The sequence below is a fragment of the Ursus maritimus genome, unplaced genomic scaffold (genome assembly GCF_017311325.1).
Source record: "Ursus maritimus isolate PB19 unplaced genomic scaffold, ASM1731132v1 scaffold_16, whole genome shotgun sequence".
NCBI lineage: Eukaryota > Metazoa > Chordata > Mammalia > Carnivora > Ursidae > Ursus > Ursus maritimus.
The window spans coordinates 7,080,513-7,102,403 of NW_024424008.1; the positions used below are offsets into that span (position 1 = coordinate 7,080,513).

The 21,891-nt window shown below is 40.2% G+C and overlaps 1 protein-coding gene across 7 annotated transcripts in view; it reads left to right on the top strand.

Annotated features, from left to right (window-relative positions):
- The window catches only part of NUP98 (nucleoporin 98 and 96 precursor), a 123,427-nt gene that overhangs the window by 100,085 nt on the left and 1,451 nt on the right, over positions 1 to 21,891 (top strand). For all 7 annotated transcript variants that reach the window (XM_040630789.1, XM_040630790.1, XM_040630791.1 and 4 more), the window contains 7 exons: positions 1,375 to 1,532; positions 2,450 to 2,593; positions 4,057 to 4,199; positions 9,297 to 9,518; positions 12,726 to 12,967; positions 17,037 to 17,191; positions 21,761 to 21,872. In XM_040630789.1, coding sequence (XP_040486723.1) covers positions 1,375 to 1,532; positions 2,450 to 2,593; positions 4,057 to 4,199; positions 9,297 to 9,518; positions 12,726 to 12,967; positions 17,037 to 17,191; positions 21,761 to 21,872 — 1,176 coding nt within the window. The remainder of the gene's footprint in view (positions 1 to 1,374; positions 1,533 to 2,449; positions 2,594 to 4,056; positions 4,200 to 9,296; positions 9,519 to 12,725; positions 12,968 to 17,036; positions 17,192 to 21,760; positions 21,873 to 21,891) is intronic.

Here is a 21,891-nt window from a genome sequence, read left to right on the forward strand (position 1 = left end):
TTAACTTGAGGAAGTACCCTAGAATCCTGCCATTTGCTCAGTATATGTCCTCATCAGTGGGAAAGTGTGAAAAATCAAGGTTTGGCAGAAGCCAATTGGTTGGTTGTGTAATCAAAGCAAAGAGAGAATCTTTTTTTTTTTTTTTTTTAAGATTTTATTTATTTATTCGACAGAGATAGAGACAGCCAGCGAGAGAGGGAACACAAGCAGGGGGAGTGGGAGAGGAAGAAGCAGGCTCATAGCGGAAGAGCCTGATGTGGGGCTCGATCCCAGATCGCCGGGATCACGCCCCGAGCCGAAGGCAGACGCTTAACCGCTGTGCCACCCAGGCGCCCCAGCAAAGAGAGAATCTTAATGAATGTATTATATCAAGCTCTGAACTCAACCATTTCTAGTGACCAGGATATTTAAACATCTTGGCCAATAAATCCTCTCTTTTGGGTTCTCTAGATACACTGAAATAATCTTTTCTTTTTTCCTTTTAGTATCACTCACCTAGAATACTAGCAGCTCATGGTCAAGTGGGTTACAGCACTTACTGAATAAATCATAGTCCAGTCATGCTTTGATTACCTGTATACAGAGAGACCATTTGTCCTGCACATTTCCAGATGTATTCCTGATGCATGATTTCTTTCCTCTAGGCCTCTCTAGTTTGTGAAGGAAACTTTTGAGATGAGAGCCTCAGTTTTGGCAAGATGGTACTTTATATAGACTGACCCATATACAAAAATAAAAGAAGGACTTGACTTTTAGGAGGTTTGTAGTAAGGGCTGAAACAAAGCATTTTTCTCTTAACTTACAGCTTAACTGGAAGTTTGCATAAACTGGAATTTCTATGCCCTCACATTCTGGTTAATTAAAACCTTTTTATTGCCTCAGCCCTTTGTACTTAAAAATTTTTAGTAAAAGAGATGATTAGACCTGTGAGAGTAAAGAGTCAGTGACTCTCTTTGTAGCACACACATCCGTGTTTTGTCTAGGTTTCAGTTTGCCATTTCTCAGTGCCATTCTAGTGGGACATGTTTTCAATTATGTGATCTCAGTTTTCACTACAAACCTTTGAATCAGATAATACTTTGCTCCATTTTACAGATGAAGTACCTTATCTAGGGTCGCAGAAGTAATAGTAGATCTATCATTGAGCCCTGTACACTATACAGTCTATATGTAATTTAGGTTAAACTACTTTGAACATTTTCTACCCAAGCAGAAAATGGTAAGTTCTTGGTCAGTATTTTGGCATCACTGCAGAAAGGAGTCACAGTGTAAAAGTTCTCCCTCCTGAGGGCTAGAAGAAATAAGATAATGCCCCCAGGTGTTTGCCCAAGTCTGTTAATCCTCGTGATCACCAGAGAACTGTTTCTGTTGTAGGTGATCATCGTCTTGCCCTCCTTTTATCCCAGCTGGTGGGTAGCCAGTCAGTCCGGGAGCTGCTTACTATGCAGCTGGTGGACTGGCAGCAGCTCCAGGCTAACTGTTTCATCCAGGATGAGAGACTGCGCATCTTCGCCTTGTTGGCTGGAAAACCGGTACTTTCCTCTTTTCTCATACACTTGTATACATTTTCTCATAAATTCAAGATGGCTTGAGGTTAAGGGAAAGAGCTATCTTTGTAAATTGGGTACTGTGACACGTAGCCAAACAACTTGTTTTTAAATTTTAGTGGAAGTATTTTCAAATGACAGAGGTATAACAGGTACATTGTAAACGAAAACTGGTCATATAGAAATTAAAATATTAAAATTCACCATATCCCTTATCCTAGTGGTAAACAACGTAAATAATTTGTAGTCTCTTTCCAGACTTATTGTAAGTCTATATCAACATGTATGTGTGCATATTTACACGTGTGTACATATTCCAATAAAGTCAGTTATACATAGCAGTTCTGCAAGTTACCTGACTGTATATGGACATTTTTTCATGTCGTGTAGCACCACTCTTTAATAGCCACTTCTGTTCATTTTATGGGTGATATGCCACAATTATTTTAAGCCCGTTTTCTTTTGCTGCCTGCCTGATTGACATCTTGATGTCACTTTCCAAAAATGAAATAGCTGGTCAGAATTTATGCACAGCTCAAAGTTTTAGAAGATGGCAAGTGTAGACAGTAAGAAGACCTCCTGTTCACTCTCTGTGGTTCTCATCTCTTCTCAGAGCACCCGTAGTCTAAATCCGCCCTCTCACCTGCCACCAGGGAGCTGCGTATTTTATATTTGGATCATTAACACTGCCGATCTAGTTCATTTAAAATGTTGTTTGAATAGGGGCACCTGGCTAGCTCAGTTGGTAGAGCATGCAACTCTTGATCTTGAAGATCGGGAGTTTGAGCCCCGTGTTGGGTGTAGAGATTACTTTAAAAAAAGAAGTAAAATGTTACTTGAATAAGTGAGTAACTTGATAATGTGTAACACATAGCTGTGATGACGAGTTTTGTCTCCTGCAGGTATGGCAGCTCACAGAGCACAGGCAGATCAATGTGTGCTCATTTTTGGATTGGAAACGCGCCCTGGCTGTTCATCTTTGGTATTTGCTTCCACCAACAGCCTCCATTTCCAGGGCACTCAGCATGTATGAAGAAGCATTTCAGGTATTTATGTCCAGTAGAGCCAACCAAGAGTCACTGGGGGGAGTTCTGTTTTTGCCAGAAAAGTACTGCAGAAAAAAAAACATCAAGTCACACTTCATAATACTTTTTCGTAACTGCTTTTTTTGAAAGTACCATAAAATTGAAATGGACCCAGGAAATCTGATGGGAAACTTTTCTTTTCTCCTGCCTCTGGACAGGGCTATTCTTAAACTGCTCCAAGTGTCTGCTTCTGTTTTATTTAATATGATGTTTCCACAGTTGACTTTCTTAAAGCTGTTTTCCTGCCCCCAAACGAGAGGGTTTTTCTTTATTCCTAATGCTGTCTTATTCCTTTGGGAATTCCCTGAGATACAGCCCAACCTCAAGTCTGGTATAGTCCAAATTAGCAGGCCTGAAAAATTTGCCCCTAAATATCATATTCATATGCCTTGACAGTGTTGAGGTTAAAATACTATTATTGTGAGGGGCACCTGGGTGGCTCAGTTGGTTGAGCATCTGACTCTTGGTTTCAGTTCAGGTCGTGGTCTCAGGGTCGTGAGATGGAGCCACGCATCAGACTCTGGGTCAACGAGAAGTCTGCTTGAGATTCTCCCTCTGTCTCTGCTCCCCCCACCTCGCACTCATACTCTCCCTCTGCCCCCATCTAATAAATAAATTCTTTTTTATTTTTATGCTTTTTAAAGATTTTATTTATTTGACAGAGAGAGAGGGAAAGAGAGCACAAGCAGAGAGAGTGGCAGGCAGAGGAAGAGGGAGAAGCAGGCTCCCCGCTGAGCAGGGAGCCTGATGTGTGGGGCTTGATCCTAGGACCCTGGGGTCATGACCTGAGCTGAAGGCAGACGCTCAACCGATTCAGCCATCCAAGTTCCCCCAAATAAGATCTTTTTTAAAAAAGTATTATTAATGTGGGGTTTTTTAATTTATTTTTTTCTTCAGAGAGAGAGAGTACGAGAAGTAGGGGGAGGGTCAGAGGGAGAGAGAGAACCCCAAGCAGGCTCCATGCCTCGTTTCCACAACCCTGAGACCATAACCTCAGATGAAACCAAGAGTCAGACGCTTAACGAACTGATCCACCCAGGCGCCACTATTAATGTTTTTAAAACCATCATTTTTTCAGTTCTTTTCTTACTGTCCACAGTCATTATCTTTGAAATCATTTGTCAGAATTATTTGTCAGGAGAAAGAGAACACTAAAGAAACTGAGTGTAATAAGAATTGTGACAAGAAAAAAAGAATGAATTGTAACAAGAAAGGTATGAGGTTTAATGACAGCTATCCAAACTCTTTGATAGTCCCTTGAAGACAGGTGGACCATGTCACCACAAAATACACTTAAGATCCTTGACACATTGCATTAGGATGTCATCATTCTTAATACATGTGTCTAAGTTATTAATACATGATCACATCTAGTGAAACATACTCACAGCTGGTATACTGTTTTATCAAATTCTTCCCTTCAGAATTCCTCTGAGGCTGACAGGTATGCCTGCTCCCCACTTCCTGCATACCTGGAGGACTCTGGCTGTGTGATAAAGGAGGAAGAAAACCCACAGAGACCACTTCAAGATGTCTGCTTTCACCTTCTAAAACTTTACAGTGACAGGTCAGTCAAAGCTATGCATGCTGGTCACTTGAGGGCTTAATCAGCCCTAGGGAGTCCTTTCCTGAGATTTTTTCCCTTTAATGTGAAGCCAAATTGCCAAAAGTTGTATAAATTAGCAAAGTATAATTTATAGTAGTTGAATGCAAGGAACATTGGAACTAGGGTTAGAGATCTAAAAAGTGATTAATAAGGTACAATTTACAAATAATGAAGTGTGCATTTTAATATAATGTAACTCCTCATAATGAACATAGCAGTTACCCCGCAGAAGTTTCCTCATGCCCCTTTGCAGTCAGTCCCCACCCCCAGACAAGTAACTAACTGGCTTTTTGTTACTATAGATTAATTTTACATAATTGGGATCATTCTGTTAAATTTTGTGCCTGGCTTTTCACTCACATAATGGTTCTGAGATTTATCCATGCTAATATGTGTATCAGAAAGTTTTTTTTTTTTTTTTTTAAAGATTTTATTTATTTATTCGACAGAGATAGAGACAGCCAGCGAGAGAGGGAACACAAGCAGGGGGACTGGGAGAGGAAGAAGCAGGCTCATAGCAGAGGAGCCTGATGTGGGGCTCGATCCCATAACGCCGGGATCACGCCCTGAGCCGAAGGCAGACGCTTAACCGCTGTGCCACCCAGGCGCCCCCAGAAAGTTTTTTATTGCATAATTTATTCATTTATTGATGAATAGTTTTTCTTGATTTTGGCTATTACAAATAAAGATGCCATGAACATTTATACCCAAATGTGTCTATATCATTGTACATTCCCACCTAGATCTCTAGGTGTTCCATATCCTCTTCAGAATTTGGTATTGTCAGTTTTTTAAATTTTGCCATTTTAATGGGCATATAGTGGCATCTCATTGTGTGTGCATTGTTGTTAAACAAGACACAGTGGTTTATTTATCCTGCAGCAGTATATGAACACATACTGTTATTACAGATAATCAGTTAATTAAAACTGTCTCAGCAGAACTATTGCACATATTATAAGAAACAGTGAGGGACTTTTCCAGTTATAACTAAGCACTCCTATCTTATTTCAGTTCTTTAAATACTTTTAAGTATTAAATATGTAACTATGTTAGAGGATGATATAGTTTTTGTTTAAGATTTTATTTACTAGAGAACACGCACGAGGGGGAGGGGGATGAGGGGCAGCGGGAGAGGGACAAGCAGACTTTCAGACAAACAAAACTGGACAAGGGCCTTGATCTCAACTGAGTGAGCCACCCAGGCACCCCCAGATAATATAGTTTTATATTGTGGTAAAATATAAATAACTAAAGTAGTGCTTTAATTTGCATTTCCCTAATGACTAATAATGTTGAGCATTTTTCCATGTGCTTATTTACCATCGTCTCTATGCCATCGGTTTTTTGCCCATTTTTTAATAGAATTGTCTTGTTGTGTTGCAGTAGTTCTTTGTATATTCTGGATATTAGTCCTTTATTATAAATGTGTTTTTGTAATAATCCTAGTATAAGGGCTTGTTTTTTTCAATTTTTTTTTTTTTTAAGATTTTATTTATTTATTCAACAGAGATAGAGACAGCCAGCGAGAGAGGGAACACAAGCAGGGGGAGTGGGAGAGGGAGAAGCAGGCTCATAGCGGAGGAGCCTGACGTGGGGCTCGATCCCAGAACGCCAGGATCACGCCCTGAGCCGAAGGCAGACGCTTAACCACTGTGCCTCCCAGGCGCCCCTGTTTTTTTCAATTTCTTAGTAAAGAAAATGAAGAGTAGAAGTTTTACATTAAGTTCAATTAAAGTTTTTAAACTATTAAATCAATTTCTTTACTAGTCTGTTGAGGTTTTCTGTTTGTTCTTGAGTCACGTTCGAGCATTTGCTTTTTTTAAGGAATTTGTTTCCTCGAAGTCATCAGATTTATTGGCATAAAGTTATTCATAACATTTTCCTTATTATCCTTTTTAAATGTCTGTGTGATCTGTAACTATGTCTGTCTCCTTCTTGATATTGGTAATATGTGTCCTTTATCCTTTTTTTCTTGATTGTTCTATGTACAGCTTTTGGTTTTATTGTTTATCTCTATTATTTATCCAGTTTAAAATGGATCAGAAACCTAAATTTCAAACCTAAACCAGAAAATCTTTGCAACTGGGAGTTAGGCAAAGATTTTTTTGACACCAAATAATCTGTAGAAGACAAAATTGGTGAACTGGACTTCAAAAAAATTAAAAACTGTTAATCATTGAAAAACTGTGAGGAGAATGGAAAAACAAGCCACAGATTGGGGGAAGATACTCGCAATTCATATATCTGATAAAGACCTTGTATCCAGAACATATAAAGAACTCCTTTTTTTAAAAAAAATTTTGTTTATTTGAGAGAGAGAGAGAGAGAGAGAGTGCCACTCAAGCTGGTAGGGTGGGAGAGGTACAAGCAGACTCCGTGCTAAGCGTGGATACCGACATGGGGCTCCATCTCTCGACCCTGAGATCATGACCTAAGCTGAAATCAAGAATTGGATGCTTAACTGACTGAGCCACCCAGGTGTCCCCAGAACATTTAAAGAACTCTTAAAACTCAGTAATAATAAAACAACCCAATTTTTAAAAACGGGCAAAATAGGGGCACCTGGGTGGCTCAGTCGTTAAGCGTCTGCCTTCGGCTCAGGGCGTGTGATCCAGGAGTCCTGGGATCGAGCCCCGCATCAGGCTCCCTGCTCCGCTGGGAAGCCTGCTGCTTCCTCCCCCACTCCCCCTGCTTGTGATCCTTCTCTCGCTGGCTGTGTCTCTCTCTGGCAAATAAATAAATAAAATCTTAAAAAGGGGGGGCAAAATATTTAAACATTTACTCTACCAAAGAAGACCTAGATGTCAAGCACATGAAAAGGTGTTCAGCATCAATAGACAACAGGGAAATGCAAATTAAAGCCATCATGTGGTACCACTGTCCACCTATTAGAATGACTAGAAATTAAAGACCTGGGGCATCTGGGTGGCTCAGTCAGTTAAGCCTCCGACTCGTGATCTCAGCTCAGGTCTTATCTCAGGGTTATGAGTGTAAGCTCCTCCCAGCGTGGAACCTACTTGAAAAGAAAAGAAAAAAAGACCCGTACCACGTGTTGTCATAGATGTGGGGCAGCTTGAATTCTCATACACTGCTGGTGAAAAATGTAAATTGGTATGGGCACTTTGGTAAACAGTTTAGCAGATGGGAAAGTTAGACAACACCTGAATGCATATGATCCAGTCATGCTACTCCTAGGTATTTACCCAAAAGAATAAAAACATATGTCAGTATACAGATGTTTGTAACAGCTCTGTTTATAGTGGTCCAAAACAAGAAACAAGCCAATTTCTATCAACAGGTGAATGGATAAGCAAATTGTTGTATATGTGTGTAATGGAATGCTACCCAGCAATAAAAGGGAATGAACTGTTTATACACACGATAAATAGTGAATCAGAAGATAATTTTACTTGGTTTTAAAAGAGGTGAGACAAAAAAGTACCCAGAAACATACATACTGTATGATTCCAGTATCCCTAAAATTCTGGAAAATGGAAACTGATTAATCACAGAAGACAGATCAGTGGTTGCCTGGGAAAGGTGGGTGTAAGGAGGGGCAGGAAGAGGGATTACAGAGGGGCATAAGGAAACTCTTGGAGGTGATGAAGTGTTTATCTTGACCTTGGTGGGAATTTCACGTATGTGGTACATATGTTAAAACTTAATGAAAATTGCACATTCTAAATATGTTCTGTTTACTGTGTGTCAGTTTTTTTAATAAAAAAAAGAAGAAGAAAAAGGAATGTGTCAAGGTGCCAGTAATAGAGAAACTGGAGCCACAAGGAGAAAATAAACCTTGTTCTCGTGAAAGGTAGAATTGCTATGACTAAAGCCTTACATAAAATCCACACTCTGTCCCATACAAATAGTCTAGAACTGCACTGTCCAACATACTAGCTGGTATTCACATATGACTATTTTAATTTAACTAAACTTTTAAAGTTAGTTACTCATTCACAATAGCCACATTTCAAGTGTCTAATAGCCACATGTGGCTGGCTATTGGCTATCTTTGGTCAGGGCAGGTTATAGAACATTTCCATCATCCCACAGAGTTCAGTTTGACAGCACTGGTCAAGAAAACATCTGTTCATTACTTGGGGAAGTGTTAGCAAGTTATAAAATAGGATCTTAGGTGAAAAGTTTAAAGTTATTGGATGGTAATCTAAGCCCTAAAACTTGCAGGTGTGAGATCTTAATTTATACTATTCTTATGATTTGGGGAAATGCAAGCTAAGAACGTTACACATAAACTGGTCCAGGACCATTAAAATCTTTGGGATCCCAGCAGAAGAAAGAGCAAAAGTCTGTATAGGGACACTTTAAAAATCCAGGGCACCTGAGTTTCCTTATATAAAGAATAATCCCTACTAGATAAAATCAGAGGTAGAAATTACAAGCCATAGAAGGAAGTAACCATCATGAAGACTAGTTAGCTATTCAAACAAACAGGAGAATTAGCACTCCAACTTCATATAATAGAACAGTCTGAAGATCCTAATATAACTACATGTTTTAAAGGGTTAAGAAAAGTATCGGGGCGCCTGGGTGGCTCAGTCGGTTAACCATCTGAACTTCAGCTCAGGTCATGATCTCAGGGTCCTGGGATCCTGGTATCGAGGCCACACTCAGCGGAAGGTCTGTTTCTCCCTCTTCCTCATCCCTCCCCCGCTCTTGCGCTGTCACTCGCTCTGTCTCAAATAAATAAAATTTTTAAAATAAATTATTAAGTGAAGGAATGAAGACTAAGAGTTGTGAAGATTCCACGTACCAGGATGGTAAATATCTAAGCCAAACAAATACCAGCAAACCCGTCAGATCACACAACCACAGAAGAGGAGGTGCTTTCGTTTTTAGTAGGATCTGTAATCTGGCTGAACCTAGAAGTAGATTGATACAGCACAGTCTCAGAGGGAGACCATGTGGTCTATAATGCTTCTGTTCTCGGGTGCCTGCCTTTATTATCTTCTAAACCGTAGCCAGAACAGTTGACCTATCCATTGCAGGTGGTCTACTGCCTTGATACGGTAACTCTCAGCACATTTTCCTTTGCAGACATTATGATCTCAACCAGCTCCTGGAGCCTCGAAGCATAACAGCGGATCCTTTGGACTATCGCCTAAGCTGGCACTTGTGGGAGGTGCTGCGGGCTCTTAACTATACCCATCTCTCCGAACAGTGTGAGGGTGTGCTACAGACCAGTTATGCTGGCCAACTGGAAAGTGAGGGGCTCTGGGAGTGGGCCATCTTTGTCCTCCTGCACATTGACAACTCAAGGTGAGTAAGAAGCTATGAACTCCCTCTACATTTAGTGCTACAGGGCAGTGCCAACAGCATCAGTCTCCTCGGGTTTAATTCAGTAAGCATCTAGGATGTATTCTGGGTCCAGCCTTGTGATAAATCTTAAGACAGTTCAACGCACAGCTATCTCTGTATTCATGTGAACAAGTTGGAAGTGAGACTGCCTTGAGTTAAGTGCCAAATTATGCTATTTATCATAAGACCTCTCAGTAGTCTGAGAAGTGAGAAGAGATCTCCATGAACTGCAGTGATCAGGGAAAACCCTGGACAGGAACAGGAAAAATTAACAGGAAACAGAAGGCTATGTCCACATGGGGCTCCCCCATTAACTTAGACACAGATGCACATGAATGTGGCATATTTAGGAATTCTGCAGAAACCATGCTTGCTGAGCTGCCTCAGTGGATCTGTGGAGTGATGTAATGAGTGGGCAGGGAGGGCCCCTTCTTTTTCTGTCTGCTGGCTTTCTCCCTCTCTGGCCTTCCTTTGCCATCCACCCTCACCTACACTTCTTTTGATAGTAGCGTATTTATCAGTATATCCTTGCTTAGATACCTAATGTTTTTGTTCTCTATCCTAAAAGAGCCTTTTCTCCATGGTATGAATAAGATAAAGTTGGAGACTTTTTCTTTTTTATTAATGGTAATAGCATGGTATTACACTAATAAAAACATTTATATAGTCCTCCGTCATATAGTACTTTTACATATATTTATCCTCTGTTGTAAACACTTTACAACTCAATTGTAATTAATCACCTCAGTGCTCAAAATGAGCCTATAAGCACTCTTACAATCTCTGTTTTATAGATGCACAGTCTAACGCACAGAGAGTTTAAGTAATTTTTGCTCAAGGTCACATAGCTAGTAAATGGCAGAGTCTTCCAACTCAAGACACCCAGAGTCTGTGCTCTTAATCATTATGCTGCGCTCTCTGTCATGTTACATAGTGTGGAAAGGAGTTGAGTTTTGTAGTCAGACCTCCTTCAATTCTAGATCCACTCACTTTGACCTGGAGTAAAGCTTACTCACTTTTGATTTTTGGTTAAAGATACTCTCTTTTTATCTGTAAAATCATAATATTAATGCCTGCCCAGTCAAAGGTAGTTGTGGGATTAAAGGAGGAAAAGTAGGAGTGCCTGGCTGGCTCAGTTGGTGGAGTGTGTGACTCTTGATCCTGGGGTCATGAGTTCGAGCCCCACATTGGGCATTAAGATTACTTAATAAAAAAAAAATTTTAAGGGCCTCCTGGGTGGCTCAGTAGGTTAAACATTTGACTGAAACATTGGTTTCAGCTCAGGTCATGACCTCTCAGGATCATGAGATCAAGCCCCATGCGAGGCTCTGTGCTCAGCACTGTCTGCTTGAGATTCTGTCCCTCTTCTCTCCCTCTCTGCCCCTCTCCCAGCTCTCTTTCTCTCTCTCTCTAAAATAAATAAAACCTTTTAAAAAAAATTTTTTTTTAAAGGGAGTAAAAGTATAAAGCGCCTAGCACAGCCTTATCTTTAAGGAATTTCTCCTCTTCTCCCTTACCAGGAAGCAAAATGACTCCATACTTTCCTTTGAGTTTATTTAAACAAATTCACAAGGGAATTTCACATGGTAAAAGGCTGGCTAGTAAGATAACTGATGATTTAAGAGTAGGCTCTAGGGAAGCAAATCCTATTTCCTGATAAAGGATTTTTTTAAGTGAATTTTTTCAGTTTATTTTGTTTTTCTATGTATGTATGTACGTACGTGTGTATGTCATCTCTACACTCAACATTGGGCTCAAATTCAGGACCCTGAGATGAAGAGTCGCATGCTCTTCTGACTGACCCAGCCAGGCACTCCCCTGATAAAGAATTTTAGAAATGAAGCAGTTGAGATTAGGGGTCCATGGAAAGCCTTGAAAAGGTCCTTGAAAAGGTGTTCAGAAAAGATTCTAAGATGAGGAAACTAGTTTTTATTTGATATTTAAATTTGGTCCTTTGGGAGTCTCCTGGGTGGCTCAGTCGGTTAAGCATCTGCCTTCAGCTCAGGTCATGATCCCAGGGTCTCCCTCTCCCTCTGCCAGTCTCTCCAGTTATGTTCTTTTGCTCTCTCTCAAATAAATGAATAAAATCTTTAAAAAAAAAATAAATCTCGTCCTTTGTGGCACCTTGAGTGGCTAAGTCTGTTGAGTAGCCTACTCTTCATTTTGTTTTTTGTTTTTTTTTTTTAAGATTTATTTATTTATTTATTTATTCAACAGAGATAGAGACAGCCAGCGAGAGAGGGAACACAAGCAGGGGGATTGGGAGAGGAAGAAGCAGGCTCATAGCGGAAGAGCCTGATGTGGGGCTCGATCCCACAACGCCGGGATCACGCCCTGAGCCGAAGGCAGACGCTTAACCGCTGTGCCACCCAGGCGCCCCCCTACTCTTTATTTTGGCTCAGATCATGATCTCAGGGTAGTGGGGTCGAAACCCACATTGGGCTCCATGCTGCTTGAGATTCTCCCTCTTCCTCTGCCCATCTCCCCCCCCACCGCACCCCACCCCAGCTCTCTCTCACTCTCTTTCTCTCTGAAATAAGTAACATCTTTTAAAAGAAAATAAATAAATAAATAAATGGCTGGTCCTTTGGCCCAGATAGGAAAAGACTCTCCTTAAGGGGCCTTGAGACCAAAAGGAGTGAGGGTAGCCTAAATCTAGAGGCAGAGAGAAAATGAAGGAAATCTGGTGGTTTTGAAGGGGGGAGGGGGAAGCAAACAAGGACCCGGAAGAGACTTTACCTTTAAAAACTACTTCATTTACTTGTACTGACCATACAGGAGAAAAGGAAGGGAGAAGATTGGAAATGAACTACAAAGAACTCCTCTGTGGAGAATAAGAGTCTCCTATCCTAGTCCTTGATATCCTGTTACTAGGAAGAAAATAAAAGAAAGGGAAAGCCTTTTCTTAGCACTGGACAACCTTCCCTAGAATATTAGTTTTCACTATTTTTTGATCATGAAAATATAACATGCTTAGATACTTCTATTTCATTTAAAAAATGCTGATATGGCTTTTGTTTTTTTTTTTTAAGTGAAGTTGAAAGTGGTCCACTAAATGTTAAGACCTGCAGTTTGAGAGACTATCTCAGGGGGTCACTCTGCCCTATCTGAGGCAGCCTTCTCCATCAGTGAGGATGGGATTTATTCTCATTGTCCTTCTTCCTACAGCATGCGTGAGAAGGCGGTTCGAGAGCTGCTTACCCGGCACTGCCAACTATTAGAGACCCCTGAGTCTTGGGCTAAGGAGACTTTCCTGACCCAAAAGCTTTGTGTGCCTGCTGAGTGGATTAACGAGGCCAAAGCAGTGCGAGCACACATGGAATCTGACAAGCACTTGGAGGCCCTCTATTTATTTAAAGCTGGACACTGGAACCGCTGCCACAAATTCATCATCAAGCACTTAGCTTCTGGTAAGTGCTTCACACCAGGGCCTGTGTCTCCTGGAATCACCCCAAATTCTTCCAACCTCTAAACCCCATGATTAGTCAGACCAGAGATGATGTTCTCTATGGGTCTGTGCAGTCTTGAATCATATTACACTTCGCAAAAGTTCTCTGTGCAGAAGAAACTTGGCCAGGATGAGGGGCTAGAGGGGCAGGGTTTGACAGGTTGTTACTTTACCATTTGCCAAAGATATGCTTGATACACATGAATTATGTTAAACTCTTTGTGTATTTAGGGAATTTTATTTACCAAAATGAAAAGGAGACGTTATAACTGATACCACAGAAATACAAGGGATCACTAGAGACTACTATGAACAGTTTTATACCAAAAAATTGGACAACCTAGAAGAATTGGATAAATTCATAGAAACATACAGCCTTCCAGGACTGAATCATGAAGAAATAGAAAATCTGAACAGACCAATTAGTAGTAAAGCATATTGAATCAGTAATCAAAAAAACTCCCTACAAATAAAAGTCCAGGATCAGAAGGCTTCACTAGTGACTTTTACCAAACATTCAAAGAATTAATTCCAGTCCTTCTCAAGCTCTTCCAAAAAATAGAAGAGTTTTGTAAGACCAGCATTACCCTGATATCAAAACCAGACACAGATACCATAAGAAAAGGAAAGTAAGGACCAATATCCCTGGTGAACATGGATGCAGAAATTCTCAGCAAATTATTAGCAAACCGAATTCAGTAATACATTAAAAGGATTATACACCATGATCAAACGGGATTTATAACAGGGATGGTTTAACATTTACAAATCAATCAGTGTGAAACAGCACATTAACAAAAAGGAGGATAAAAATTGTGATCATCTCAATAGATGCAGAAAAAGCATTTGGTAAATTCAACATCCATTTATGATTAAAAAAAAAAACAACTAGTTGGTATAGAAGGAACATACCTCAATAATAAAGGCCATATATGACAAGCCCATACTTAACATACTCAGTGGTGAAAAGCTTTCAGCTTTTTCTCTAAGATCAGGAAGAAGATAAGGAAGGGTTCCCACTTTAACCACTTTTATTCAACATAGTATAAGTCCTGACCAGAGCAGTTAGGCGAGAAAAAGAAATAGGAGTCCAAATGGGAAAGAACGAAAACGGTCACTCTTTGCTGATGACATGATATTATATACAGAAAACCCTGAAGGCTCTACCAAAAAACTGTTAGAACTAATAAACAAATTCAGTAAATTGTTGGATACAAAATCAATATATAGAAATCTGTTGCATTTCCATACAGTAATAACGAATTCCCAGAGGAATTAAGAAAACAATCCCATTTTCAGTTGCATCAAAAAGAATAAAAATTTAACCAAGGCGGTCAAAGACCTATATCCTGAAAACTATGACATTGATCAAAGAAATTAAAGACAGAAAGAAATGGAAAGATACTCCGTGCTTGTAAATTGGAAGAATTCACGTTGTTAAAATGTCCTTACTGGGGTGCCTGGGTGGCTCAGTCGTTAGGTGTCTGCCTTTGGCTCAGGTCACGATCCCAGCGTTCTGGAATCGAGCCCCACATTGGGCTCCCTGCTCAGCGGGAAGCCTGCTTCTCCCTCTCCCTCTCCCCCTGCTTGTGTTCCCTCTCTCGCTGCCTGTTTCTCTGTCAAATAAATAAATAAAATCTTTAAAAAAAAAAAAAAAAAGGAAAGCGAGATAAAAAGAAATGCAGAGCTTCAGGCCACACCTACTGGCTCAGGATGTGCATTTTAAAAAAACAAAATAATAAAATATCCTTACTACGTAAAACAATCTACAGATTCAGTGTAATTCCTGTCAAAATTCCAATGGCATTTTTCACAGAGATAGAACAAACAACTCTAAAATTTGTGTGGAACCACAAAAGACCCTCAATAGCCAAAGTGATCTTGAAAAAGAAGAACAAAACTGTGGAGACAATCACACTCTCTGATTTCAAACTCAGTTACAGAGCTATAGTAAATCAAAACAGTATGGTATAGGCCTGAAAACAGACACCTAGATCAGTGGAACAGAACAGAGAGCCCAGAAATAAACTCACACATATATGGTCAATTAATTTATGACAGAGGAACCAAGAATATACAGTCTCTTCAATAAATGGTGTTGGGAAGACTGCACAGCCACATGCAAAAGGAAAACTGGACCACTATCTAATTCCATGTACAAAAATTAACTCAAATGGGTAAAGGCTTAAACTGCAGCGCATCTGGGTGGTTCAGTCAGTTAGGAGTCTGCCTGCGGCTCAGGTCATGATCCTGGGGTCCTGGGATAGAGCCCAGCATTGGTCTCCCTGCTCAGTGGGGAGCCTGCTTCTCCTCCCTCTCCCTTTGCCTGCTGCTCCCCTTACTTAGGCACTCTCTCTGTCAAGTAAATAAAATCTTAAAAAAAAAAGACTTTAAGACCTGAAAACATAAAACTAGAAGAAAACACAGGCATAGGCAGTAAGCTCCTTGACATCCATTTTGGTGATGATTTTTTTTGGATGGGACACCAAAATGAAAGGCGACAAAAGGAGAAATAAGTGGGACTACATCAAACTAAAAAAGTTCCTGCACAGCTCCAATGGCAACCATCAACAAAACGAAAACGCAACTTAGGAATGGGAGAAAATGTTTGTAAATTATTTATCTGATAAAGAGTTAACATCCAAAATATTTAAAGAACTCATAAAAATAGCAGGAAAGAAATCTGTTAAAAAAATTAGGCAGAGGATCTGAGTGGACTTTTTTTTAAAGAAGACCTACAGATGGCCAGCAGCTAAAGGAGATGACGCTGTACATCATTAATCAGAAATGTGACTCAGAGCCACAATGAAATATCACTTCATCCCTGTTAGAATTACTATTGTCATAAAGATAAGAAATAACAAGGTTGGTGAGGATGTGGAGGAAAGGGAACCCTTATGTACTATTGGTGGGCATGGAAATTGGTGCAGCCACCATGGAAAATAATATGGAGGTTCCTCAAAAAATTAAAAGTAGAATTACCATATGATCTAGCCATTCCATTTCTGGGTAATTTTCTAAAGAAAATGAAAACACAACTCGAAAAGAAATATGCACCCCCATGTTCATTGCAACATTATTTACAATAGCCAAGATAGGGAAACAACATTGGTGGATGAATGGATAAAGGAAGTGTGTGTGTGTGTGTGTGTGTGTGTGTATGCGCTGTATATATATATATATACAACGGGATATTATTTAGCCATAAAAAAGAATGAAATCTTACCACTCGCAACAATACGGATGGACCTCAAGGCATTATACTAAGTGACATAAGTCAAAGACAAATACTGTATGATCTCACTTGTATATGAAATTAAAAAAAAAAAAACAGCTCATAGTTACAGAGAACAGATTGGTGGTTGCCAGAGGTGGGGGGTGGAGGTTGGCAAAATGAGTGAAGGGAGTCAAAAGGTACAAACTTCCAGTTATGAAATAAATAAGTCATGAGGATGAAATACACATACATATACAGGTGTGTGTATATATGTGTATATATACAAATATACATTAACCATAGTTCATAATAATGTATTGCACCAAAAGCGTGCAACTCTTGTTCTCAGGTTGTGAGTTCAAGCTCCACGTTGGATGTAGAGATTGCTTTAAAACAAAATCTTTAAAAAACAGAAAGTTGCTAATAGAGTAAATCTTAAAAATTCTCATCACAAGAAAAAAAATCTATAATTATGTATGGTAACAGACTATACATTGTGGTGATCATTTTGCAATATATACAAGTATTGAATTGTTATTTTGTGTACCTGAAACTAACATAATATTATAGGTCAATTATGTCTCAATTAAAAAAAAAAAGAAAACAGAAACCCAGAAATCTCTGTTTGGGGAACTGAAGCAAGAAATTTTTCACATTTTCTTTGGAGAATTTCAAGATATCTACTTGTAATTCTCTAGTCTGACCCAACATTATTTCCCCTTTCTCCTCCTCCTGGATTTCTGCTATGTCCTCCATGTACTTTCGAGAACCATATATTTGGGCAGCCAGAATGCCTAATGATTTGTTTCTTCAGATGCCATCATTAATGAGAACTACGACTACCTGAAGGGGTTCCTGGAAGACCTGGCACCTCCAGAGCGCAGCAGTCTAATCCAGGACTGGGAAACGTCTGGGCTTGTTTACTTGGACTATATTCGGATCATTGACATGCTTCACCAGATACAGCAGGTACCTGAGCTCCGTAAACTACTGCTTGGTAGTTTTCCTTTTCCCTGGCCCTTAGAGTCACAGAGACCTCAAAAGGTCTGCGCAACCACTTGAAAACCTCATGGGCAGAGAGGGAACTGTCAGTGCAGGAGGGACGTTTTGATGAGGCCGATTTGCTATAGCCACTATGACAGCTGTATCAGAACTTAAAAAAAACTTCTTTGTTTTGTGCTTATTACCAAGTAGTATGTACAGTAGACATTCCTAAGGTTTGTCCACCTATAGTCTCCTCCCCTTGTCCAGCCCTCCTTTGAGTGACAAGCTCAAGGATGAGAGAGAGAGTAGGTCAGAGATTTGGTGAGGGTAGTAATTGTTTCACACATCATCTGGCATGTTTTAAAATTGCAAGTATTACAGGTTTTTTTAGTCTTCATCAAAATGTATTGGGGTCAGTCTCGATAGTCATAAGATAGGCCTCTATTGCTTATAGCACGGAGATCAGACTCTAAGACGTAGGATTCAAGCACACATAGAGGCTTCTTACCTGTCGCCCCTGCCTTCTACTAGCGTTACCCCACATTCCCGTTGCCAACCGGCTCTGCTCTCATCACACTAAATTACTCATGATGTTTCCAGCAAAGCTTGTTTTATTTCACTCTTTAGCATACACACACATCCTTCAAGATCTACATTGCTGTTAAGCTCTACTTCATTCTCCTTTTCCCCTAAGAAATGTTAATTGCACTGTCTTTTTTACTGCCAAAGCACTTGGTACATTTGTTTACTGACTCTATTATGGTTACTTATCCACGTCTGTCTTCAGGTTATCATGAGCTCCTTTTGGGGAGATCTTCTTTATTTTTAGATTAAAGACAGTAGAGTATAGAGGGTAAGAATCGAGTTCTGGAGCCAAACGGTTAGGTTCAATTCATGGTTCCCTCACTAGCTATGTGACCTTAAAGCAAATAAATTAACCTCTCTTTTTCTCCTCTGAAAAGTGTGTTGAGGGGAGCACAGATTATCATAGATATCTGACAGAGTTGTTACAGTGATTAAAATATACTTAAAGTGTTTAGCAGACTACTTTACATGTATTAAGTGCTTAGTAATTGTTACTGTTACCCTTATCAAAATCCCTACTAACACAGTGCCTGTCATGTAATATGCATATTTATTATTTGCTATACTTTTAGGATAAATTAAGAGCATCACCTCTATTATCACTGAAGAAAACTTTTTTCTAGTTGAACATTAATACATTTATACAACCTAGTTTTTGAGAACTTACTATGTCCCAAGCACTGGTGAATTTGGGGGATATAAAGGTAAGCAGTAGGATATGTTTTGCCCTTACCAAAGTAATAATTTTGGTGAGGAAGACATATATACATATGTAAACCAGCAGTTACTATAGAATGGTGAGTGTAGGGATTAAGCAAAGAGTGTTTTGTAGCAGCACATAAACGGAGTACCTAACCCAGAGTCAATAAGGCTTTCTAGAAGTGGCATCTAAGCTCCGAAGCCTGAAAAAGGAGGATGGGTGGAACAGAATGCTTCAGCAGACGGAATAGCATGAGTATTAGAGATCAAAGAGAGCATTGTGCTTCCAGGGGAGTTGGTTTTTGGGGGTTTTTTTGTTTAAGATTTTATCTATCTGTCTATTTAGAGAGTGAATGAGTGGGGGAGGTGCAGAGGGAGAGAGAGAATATCCAGCAGACTCGTGCTGACATGGGGCTCAGTCCCACGACCCTGACATCATGACCTGAACCGAAATCAGCCGACTAAGCCACCCAGGCGCCCCTCCAGGGAACTTATTAATAAGGTGGTATTGGAGTGTAGAGTGGAAAGGGGAGCTGTGTAGGTGTAGTAAAGCCCCAGAATCTCCCACCTGGACTGCTGGAGGAGACACCTAATTATTCTCCCTGCTTCTGCACTTGTTCCTTTACAGTTTATTTCCACGCAGCAACCAGAGTGATCTTTCTAATACACAAATCATATCTCACTCTCGTCTAAAATTCATAGTGGCTTCTCATTTCACTTACAATAAAGTGCTCCTTAGCAAGTCTTATAAAGCTCATAATTCTTACTTTTTTGTGCTATGGACCTCCTTGACAGTCTGGTGAAGCCCATGGATGGCTGTCTAATGTGTTTTAATGCATAAAATTTAAATTCATGGGATTACAAAAGAAACCAATTATGTTAAAATACAGTTACAAAATATTAAGAACTTATGGTAATAAGTGGTTTATTTAACATCTTAAATAACAAGCGCAGCAGTGGATCTCCTAAATACTCGTAATTTTGAAGTACTATATTTAAAAATCACTAACAACTGTAATGTAATGTGAAAATAGCGGTGATGTCTGTTGATGACAAAGTCTCGGTTATTGCTTGACATCTACATTAATAATTAAATGCTAATGTTTAGTAAAAAGTTAGTAAAAATAAAGATGTTCTTTTTCCCAGTCCAAGTTCACAGACTCTGAATTCCGAGGACCTCCTCTGGTATATAAAACCTCTCCAGTTTTATCTTCTTCTGTTCTCCTTTAACTGCGTTTTACCCACCTAAGCTTTCTTTGCATTCCCATCTTGTAGTTTTAACTGTTCTCTTTGCCTGGACAGCTTGACCCTCTCCTTGTTATTCAGGTCTCCACTAAGATCTGACCTTCCTCAGGAAAGCCTTTCCTGACCCCTCCATCTGAAGTAGCCATCCAGTTTTTCTGCCACATCACCCTGTTTGAATGGTCGACATAGCTTGTGATTCTTTAAGGTTTATCTCTGATAGTTTATTTTTTATTAGTTTCTTGAGAGCAAAGACCTCATCATATTTACCACTTTTAAAAGTCCAGTTAAAGACTGGATTCTTGTGGATAAAAAATGCTTGCAGAGGCTGGGGCGCCTGGGTGGCTCAGTCAGTTAAGCGTCTGCCTTCAGCTCAGGTCATGATCCCAGGGTCGTAGGATCAAGCCCCGGATTGGGCTCTCTGTTCAGTGGGGAGCCTGCTTCTTCCTCTCCTGCTCCCCCTGCTTGTGCACCTGTCCCCCCCCCGCCGTCAAATAAGTAAATAAATCTTTTAAAAAAATACTTGCCGAGGCATTAAATGGTAGATTCTGCAAAGCCCCCCAGAAGTAGATTCAGTGAGAGAGATGCTTCGTGGAAGGGTTGGGTGAGCATTTAGAGGAGGAGGAGGTGATAGGACACTCAGCAAGTAGGGTGGTTTAATGTAAGAGTCTGAGAGAGGGGGGCCAACCAAGAGTCATGTGAGACAAACAGGAATAAGATGCTGCTGGAAAGTATTCAGAGCGTAAGTAAAGAATTAAAATACAAGGTTCCTGGCTGACTCAGTGAGAAGAGCATGTGATTCTTGATCTTGGGGTTGTGAGTTCAAGCCCCATATTGGGGGTAGAGATTACTTAAATAAACAAACTTTTAAAAATTAAAAAAAAGGGGCGCCTGGGTGGCACAGCGGTTAAGCGTCTGCCTTCGGCTCAGGGCATGATCCCGGCGTTATGGGATCGAGCCCCACATCAGGCTCCTCTGCTATGAGCCTGCTTCTTCCTCTCCCACTCCCCCTGCTTGTGTTCCTCTCTCGCTGGCTGTCTCTATCTCTGTCAAATAAATAAATAAAATCTTTAAAAAAAATAAAATAAAATAAAATAAAAATTAAAAAAAAATAAAAATACAGACTTGCTTTTTAGAAACATCACTCTGGCTACCATATGGTAGGGAAAAGGATGTAATGGGATGACAATGAAGATAGTGATCAAGGTCTTAAGATATTTCAAGTAAGAAATAATGGTAACCCAAGCTAGGGCAGTGGCCCTGGAAAGGGGAATGGAAGATTGGAACATTAGGCTAAAGATTTAGGAGTCACCAGCATATTGTCATGGGTGGGGGGCCTAGGTGGCTCAGCAGGCTAAGCATCCTACTCTTGGTTTCAGCGAAGATTGTGATTTCAGGGTCATGGGATCCAAGCCTTGAGTTGGGTTCCACACTCAGTGCAGAATCCGCTTGGGGTCCTCTGCCTTTTGTCTTCCCATTCCTCCCCCTGCTTGCACATGCACTCTCTCTCTTTCTCTCTCTGTCTCAAATAAATTAATTTAAAATAATAATGGAGCCGTAGGAGTGGATAGCAACACATAGGAGAGGACATACAGTGAAAATAGGCCCCTGCAGTATTTTAGAAAGGGTTGTGAATTTGGGGTTAGGATACCTAAATTAAATGCTAGTTTGGGCTCCACTTCTTACTTACTCTCCACTCCTAAGAAGTCATACAATCTCTCTGAGCCCAGATTTATTTAGATTTTTGGTGCCATGTTAAAGCTTGCTAGTAACATGATTCATCAGTGCTGATCTCAAGACTTGCCCAGTTTAAGGCTTTGTATATACTCTGTTACTTTCCTCTTGCGGATTAACCGCTGAGGTTGTGTTTTGTCCTCAGTGATTAGGCTGGATAGTGGTGACATGACACTGCCGGCCAGCCTCCTGGGTTTTTTCCGTTGTTTCAGAGTTTTGCATAATCAGTCTGTGGATAGAATTGGGGTGAGGGGAGCTCTTCTTGACCTAATTGGTTTCTGTGCTGCTTTGTAGGCGGACTGCTCAGTTTATGAACTGGAGGAGCTACACGCCAGAGTGGTCTCACTGTGCAGTCGCATACAGCAGATGCAGTGTTACAATGCCAAGGATCTCCTGGCCCAGTCAGGTACGCCTCCAGCCTCTCC